The 8,367-nt window shown below is 36.9% G+C and overlaps 1 protein-coding gene across 1 annotated transcript; it reads left to right on the plus strand.

Annotated features, from left to right (window-relative positions):
• The first annotated feature begins 7,094 nt into the window (after positions 1 to 7,094).
• On the plus strand, positions 7,095 to 7,433 carry LOC142162069 (uncharacterized). Its single transcript, XM_075218374.1, has one exon. The coding sequence runs from the start codon at positions 7,095 to 7,097 to the stop codon at positions 7,431 to 7,433; it is 339 nt and encodes a 112-aa protein (XP_075074475.1).
• Positions 7,434 to 8,367: the final 934 nt, after the last annotated feature.

Genomic DNA, 8,367 nt, shown 5'->3' on the forward strand with positions numbered 1-8,367 from the left:
TTGGATGGTTGTTGCCTATGGTATGTGTCGTATTGTTATACTTTAAATATAATATTTTTTGTAATTGTTATTTAAATTTTATTATATCATATTGTTAAAATAATCATTACGTAACGATGAAAAGTATAATTTTATGTAACGACCGATTTAATGTGATTGCATCGTTATCCCCCCCCCCCCTCATTTGTCCTTCTTTATTACTCCTATTAAATAATCCTATTTTATTCTATCTTTTTATATAATAATTCTACATGTTACCTTATTGTTTCTTTGTAATATAGCAAGTATATTCTTTATATTGTTGGCACACGACATCATGAAACAACGATAAACAATACAATTCATCCAAATATTATATACATCAAAATGATACTATACAATGCAATACAATACGATTACGATACATGACGAGTGCAAAACCGGTATATAAAACTTAGGCTCGCTAGTCAAAGATAGTATAGTAGTTTAATCATCTCCACATGGATTGGTTTAAATAATGTTCAAATAAATCTCCAGCTTAATACTATTCAGGAAAATAACCCTTTTATTCTGTGTTATCAACAAACTACGAGTAAAAACAAGGATTATCAATTACGAGGGAATAATGGAAACTGGGTAGCTAAGTAGCAACGATTGAATATCAATGAGAGAAATAAGGCCTTTGACAAGATATGCACTAAACTATTATTCGGGGTATAACTCTATGCTCAGTTCACTCTTAAGTTCAATTGACTCTTTCGATTTCAACAGATGATTAAGCTATCTTAAGAATTCAAATTCTTCTTCTGAATGAATGAGTGTTCCATTAAACAACCTAATGCTACATGATGTGAATGTATGCAAGATTACGTTGAATGAATGATCCTACGAAGAACGTCTCTCGACTATTCCTCTAAATTGAGTCAATTGATAACTCGACAAGCTCTTTCGATTACCTATGAGAGCCGTGAAATTAACCCAAAAAGATAACCCACTTGTGAGTTAGCATCGACCGGATCGGCAACTGAAGGAGGTACCTCGTTGCTAGGCACTAGATTATTGTTTTCGCCATGATGGCCCGACTCAGCGTCAACGTTCAAGTAGGCAGACTGAAAGTTTGATATTTTTAACTGATCTGATATTAAGGCTTTAAAGAACAAGTATAAAATAGAGTGTATTATGGAGAATTGTATCAAATAACCACTATTATCCTTAGCCCCACGGTGGGTGCCAAACTGTTTACCCTTAAAATAGATAACAATTGAACTTATACGTGGTTTGAAGGATACGTGGATTGATTCAACACAACTAATCAAGAATATTAGATAAACAAGTTAAAGATTAAATAAATGATCAAACTAATTGTAATATTACGGCCCGACTCGAATTTAGGTTGAATAGTAGGTTTGCCCTCGATCGGACCCTTGGTTCGATGTCAATCGTGAATAAAGAACAACAGTAAAGTAAGAACTTTGTTATAGCTGGAAAGCAGAAAAATGAATATGTATTGCTTTGGTATGTGTGTTACAATGTGTCATATCAAAGAAAAAACTCCCCTTTTATATAGTAGGAGAATTTCACCCTAGTATAAGTATAAAAAGGGTAAAAATCTTCCTCTCTTGTTAATTATTGATCCGTAACCGTCATCGAGCGAGATCCACGCCGTGATATATGGTTGGTTGCGGATATCACAGCCCTCTATTAGTCGCCCTCAATCGTTCACTGTGTTTTCCGAAGTCTCAGAACTCGTCCCGAGCCGGGGTGCATCGTTTTATCAAGTCCGATGGCGGGCCTCGATATAAAGGGTTTCCAACTTTGGTTTCGATCTCATATATTTATGCTCTTAGTTCGTTTGATCCACCAAGAAATCGGAACGTGCGTTATCCCCATTTTGCCGGTATACAGTCACGTAGTCAAGTGGACACATTTTCTTATCTTATGGGAATTAATAATTGAGACTATGCCATATTGCCATTAAAATAATGTGAGAATACCAAAAATGGAAATAAGCAGATATGTTAAGATCTGGGGTATAAGGGAAGATAGGATAACGTAGAAGGGGTGGGTATGGGGGACAAAAAGACAGGCGCCGGCGCAATTGGCAAATGGGAAGGCAATGAGTCTGTTTACTTGGAATTTACACAAACAGTTGTGATACGAAAGCGAAAACCAGTGTGGTTGGCTGACAATTCTTGCAGGAGTCCACGTGGGTGTTTTCTATTGGTTGATCCAGCTTAGGGAAACGATCCTTTTCAATGTTCAGGGAATCGAATACATCTCCTGAAATAGACAGGTTCCAATTGATGCATATGAACAATTTAACAAGATTTAACACATAAAATAACACTCTCGACTTGCACATATATATTTGCAAAGTCCATTTCTTAGTTTAGAGTTGTTTAGCAAATATTCTTGTTAATGTAAGAAATTCCAATTTATACTTAAGACAGGAAATATCCAACATAGGCTCTAGATAATTTTAGGGTTGACAAAAATTTTATATGCGCGCCCGTTGAGCGTAATTTAATTAATTCCACAAGTTAACACCCTCTTTCCGAAGCATATACTTTCACTAACCATCAAGTAAAGGAAATTCTCCTATGGCTGAAAAAGCACTAGACATTTCTCTATGCAAAAGTCTGGTGCGTAACTTTTGCAGCTTCTTTCTCTTTATCTCTCCAACGTTGATTTTCTGCATATTTTTCTAGCTCCTTAGTGACAAGTTTAGTAGGCAAATCACATCAAATAGAATAGGGTAATAATTAAATTTTCTTTAGTCCAGATTTTTTGTTCTAGTCTCCGCCAGTACTCTTTTGCATGATATTCTTCTAAGACTGGTGGCAGCTGAGCATTTAAGAAACTTATTTTAAGAAATGCTAACAATGTAGCGCTAGTGACGGAGTCCTCTTTTATCCAATTGATGCTCCTTTATCGAAAAATTATATTGTATAACTAGAATTATTTTTAATTTATATATACTTTATGCTGAATCTCTAGCTTTTTTGTGTGTGTACTTCTTTATATTTTGATTTTACAAATAGGTTCTCTCCAATTAAGTTTGGCTGAGAAAATAAAGATGTATACGTGACTCAGATAGACCACATTGGTGATATCAAATGAGTATGAAGGTTTCCGAAAGTTTAACTGATTCTCAAATTTAGAAGTTGTATAAAATGCTGAAAGATAATACTAGCACTTAAATATTTGAATATTCTGTGATGAAGAAACAGTGTTCTTGATCATGGCACTTCGTAAACAACAAATGGATAGTGGACCACGCAAATAAACATTTGAATATTTTATTGGTGCTACATAAACCTAAGTTTCATTGAAATAAATAGAAAAGATTCATACCAATATGTAATGGAACTCTTACTTTATTTCAGCAATGTTAACATTCGATTTTCACCGAACTCATTTGCTTTTTTTAAAAAAAATTAACTCGGTGCATAAAGTATTCCGCATTCACATAGGAACCAAGAAAAGATCGCACCCCAAGAAAATGTGATATAGTCAATCTACCATAATACAAGCATCAATGACTTTCCTTTTCTTATTGTAGGGGCAGGACCTCATCTCCACCTCAATAAAAACTAAAGGATATGAACATAGTTTTGATTTACAAATGTTGAATTTATATAAGAAATCAGTGAATGGATATTAAAATGAAGTGAATTCTTAAAGTTTCTAAGTCTATAGCAGGGTGTAATTAATAACGGACTTGTAAACTTTTAATTGAAACCACTAATACCAAAAGCTAACCTGAACGATGAGCACTAAATAACCTATAAATCTGATGATTAGCTATAATTATGTATTTTAGTCACTTATCGCACTCTAATTTGTTGCACTTTAATTGAGTTTAAGTTTTAATTACTAGTGTTTTGCACTAAATGTGTGTTTTACGCCTTGTAGGAGTGATTCCGATCTATGTAGATGTTATGGAATGAATTCAAGCTATTCTGGAGCTTTGAAATCTGAGTAAAAGCCCAAGGACTAAGTTGGGATTGTTCTCGGGGATCAACGGATAAAAGTGCACTTTAAGAACGAAACGAAGAATCGAGTAAGCATACTATGCATTGTCCAGTAAAATGCACATAACTTTTTGCTCAGAAATCCATTTGGGCTCCACAATATATCGTTAGAAAAATATTTAAAAGGGCTACAACTTTCTTGTTTTACATTTTTCAAATTCCACATCCGCAGCGCGTGGGGCAGCATGTGGCGTGTCGTGGCTGCCTATTTTGCTCTTGCCTCGAAATTGCTAGGTTCCTGATAAACCCCACTACCACACCGCGTGGAGCGTTGCCCCATGCGGCGCGCCTATGCAATTTTTACAGAGACGGAATCTTATTTCTCGTAGGAAAAGGTATTTTCGTCTGGGCCCGACCCTAGTTGGTATAAATACATGTAAAAACGTTATTTTTAGACTTTTGAACATCTTAGACCTAGGGAGATTATTTTGGAAGGGAGAAGACGTTTGTAGCATTCTTTGGAGGAGAAATTCATTGAGTTCTTCATTCCTTAATCTTTTCTATGTAATTTGTTTATGCGAAATACTTGAATAATTGTTGTTACAAACATGAGTGGCTAAGCACTCTAGTTTCTAGGGTTGTGGTTGACATGATTATTAACGTTTATTAATTAAATCTCTGTTAATTCGGATTATCATCTTGTGGTTGTTTTTTTAATTCTAGTTTTAACTTGTGAATTGTTGTAGCTACCAATTTACCCTATTATCTATGCTACGCTTGGGAAAGCCGTGTTTAGATTAGAGTAGAATTAAAGAGAGCTTGTTTCTGAACCCGTGGCTCGGGGAAAGATTTTGCGGTTAGGATAGGAATATACCTAACAATCTTGCTTAGTTGAATGCCGTATTATATTCGTTCATGATAGATTCAATACCATAGGAATATAGGGTTGATATATTATGGATAGACATATAATATTGTGGGATTATGCTATTCATATAAACGATCTGGTCAACTAGCAACCATAGATAATTCGGATTAATGAGTATAATTATTGAACTTAATAGGATTGTTAAACCAACCACAACTCTGGAATCTTCATCTCCTATGAATTAAAGTCTTATCATACCCATTTGCATTCTTGTTAAATTAGTTGTTATTTGTTTAATTTCTGCAATAGTAGATTAATAGAAGAACATCACTCTTGATTATCTTCGATAATTAATTGATTTTAGTTTGCTTAGTTAACGATCAATCTAAGTCTTTGTGGGTTCGACATCCGAATTTCGAGTCACATTACTTGACGACCACGTATACTTGCGTATGTATTTGGTCCCAATAAGTAATTGGTGTCGTTTCCGGGGACTTAGTTATTGATTGTTTATTTAAGTTAAACTTTTATTCGTTATTTGTTCAAGTTTTAAATTTTTAGTTGCTTTATTTGAGATAACGCATGCTCTTTTCTTGAATGTGGAGGAGTAGAAGCGCAAATAATCTCCTTCCTCTTGATCCTGAAATCGAACGAACACTTCACAGACTGGGGAGGGAAGTCGAAGCTAGAAGTATAATTGAAAGAGAGTTGGACATCGTAGTTCAACCACAACCAATAGAGATGGTAGGCAATGAAGAGCATCTAGTGATAGAAGCTGCAAGGCCCAATCTTGCTAATATGACTCAGGCTATTGTGAAGCCTGATATCATGGGCCACTTTAAACTCAAACAGTACATGGTAAAGCTAATTCAGTTCATAGGGCAGTATGTGGGTCTCTCATGAAGATCCGCAGAGGCACATTCAGAACTTCCTGAAAATTATGGACACTTATAATTATCCGAACGTTTCCAAGGACTATGTTAGGCTGACATCGTTTACCTTTTCATTGTTGGGGGAAGCTAAGGAATGGTTACAAAAGGAGCCCGTGAAATCAATCAACACTTGGGATGATATTGCAAGGAAATTCTTAATCAAGTTTTTTCCTACTAAGAAGACAAAGTCGTCGAGAAGCCAGATTCTTGGGTTTCAACAACGAGATGATAAGACTCTTCGTAAAGCTTGGGAAAGATACAAGAAGCTACTCAGAGACTGCCCACATCATTGTCAGTCTGATGAGGTATTGGGTCACACTTTCGTTGATGGGTTGGACGAGGCATCAAAGATGAATCTTGACTCAGCATGTGGGGGTAGTTGCATGGCAAGACCGTATAATGAAATCCAGATCCAGCTAAATAATTTCACTGCTAATGATAATAATTGGCAAGGAGATGGGGAACCACGAAGAGCACTTAAACAAAAAGCAATATGTGTAATTGAGCTTGATGATTTCTTAGCCATGAGGGCAGATATAGTGAGATTAGCAAATTAGATGAATAAAATGACAATGCACCAAGAACAACAAATGCAGCAAGTGCAACAGATGTCTACTTGCTGCGAGTTATGTGGTGAAGGTCATACAAGTGACATATGCCCCGTGAATCCTGATTCCATCTACTATGTGGGGAAACAAGCTAGAGGGCCGATGAATCAAAATGCTCAGTATGGTAACACATACAATCCAAACTGGAGGAATCATCCTAACTTCTCTTGGGGTGAAAATCAGGATATCAGGCCTCAAGCGAATTACAATCATCCACCTCAACCTCCACAGCAAGCAGAGGAGAGTTTGACTGACATGATGAAAAAGCTCTTGATAGACAATCAGAAAGTTATGGCTGATAATCAACAATTGCGCACAGAGTTCAGAAATCTAGAAAGGCAGTTTGGGCAAATGGCTAACAATCAAAATATTAGACCTGTTGGAGCTCTCCCAAGTGATACAGAGAAAATTCCTCAAGTCAATGCAGTGACGTTGAGAAATGGGAGAGAGTTGATAGAATTGCCTAAGAAGAAAAAGGAGCAGTCTGGGCTCGAAGAAGAAAGAGTGTTAAAACCTATAGAGGTAAATGAGAGAAACAAAACAGAGTCTGAGCACATATTAGAGAGGATGCCACCCCTTTTTCCTCAAAGATTGAGAAAGAAGAATGATGACCACATGTTTTACAAATTTCTAGATATACTGAAGCAGATACACTTGAACATCCCTTTGTTGGACATGCTCCGTGAGGTACCAAAATATGTAAAGTATATTAAGGATATAGTGGCAATTTAAGATGAGGTTAACTGAGTTTGAGACCGTCGCACTTACTGAGGAGTGCACTTCCAGGATTCAACATAAACTTCCACAAAAGCTTAAGGATCCGGGTAGTTTTACCATCCCCGTGAGGATTGGTGAAATTGATATGGGTAGAGCCTTGTGTGATTTGGGTGCAAGTATCAATCTGATGCCGTTATTAGTGTTCAAACAATTGGGCTTAGGAGCTCCAAGACCCACCACGATGATGCTACAGTTAGCTGATAGATCTTATGTTTATCATGAAGGGGTGATTGAGGATGTTTTGCTGCATATTGGGAAGTTTATTTTCCTTGCAGATTTTATCATACTGGATTAAGAGGCTGATGAGTTAGTTCCTATCATCTTGGGAAGACCTCTTTTGGCCACTGGAGATGTAATTATCAAAGTCCGAGAAGGTAAGATGATCCTGAGGGTGGACAATGAAGAAGCAGTTTTCAATGTATATCGAGTTATTCAGTTGCCTCGTCATTACGAGGACCTGGCCATGATTTCTGTGGTGGAGATAAATGAACCAGCCGTAGAGCCAAGTGTGTTTAAAGAAGATGCACTAGAAAGGCATTGATGTTGTTCAATCACTTGGAACTTGAAGAAGAGGTTGAGGAGATATTGCAAATTTGGATGCATCTTGCGAATACATAAGAGAAGGATCCCAGTTTGAGCCTCTGGATAGGCCAATCGGCCCGCCCCCTAAACCCTCAGTTGAGGAGGCCCTGTCACACCTCCTTTTTCCGCACCCGACGGGCGCATGGAGTTTTTTCCAATTAAAGGACAATCGAAACGGGATTGGTTTAATTATTTCAGAGTCGCCACTTGGGAGATTTAGGGTGTCCCAAGTCACCAATTTTAATCCCGAATCGAGGAAAATAATGACTCTATATTATAGTCTGCGTACCAGAAATCCGGATAAGGAATTCTGTTAACCCGGGAGAAGGTGTTAGGCATTCCCGAGTTCCGTGGTTCTAGCACGGTCGCTCAATTGTTATATTCGGCTTGATTATCTGATTTTATACAAGTATGAACTTATGTGCAAATTTTAACTTTTAACCGCTTTATTATTATTGTTTTTACAAGAATGTGAACATCGCTTAAAACACGTCTTTGGACTGCGTCACATGAAATGCACCCACAATCCGGAACGCATTTTATTTGATGTTTTGAGATTTGGCTTTGGGTCGCATGAAATGCACACCCGAGCTTAAGAAAGTAAATTATTAAACACGCGCCTAAAGAGACTATCGCGTTATTATTTT

Source organism: Nicotiana tabacum, chromosome 7 (genome assembly GCF_000715075.1).
Source record: "Nicotiana tabacum cultivar K326 chromosome 7, ASM71507v2, whole genome shotgun sequence".
NCBI classification, from domain to species: Eukaryota; Viridiplantae; Streptophyta; class Magnoliopsida; order Solanales; family Solanaceae; genus Nicotiana; species Nicotiana tabacum.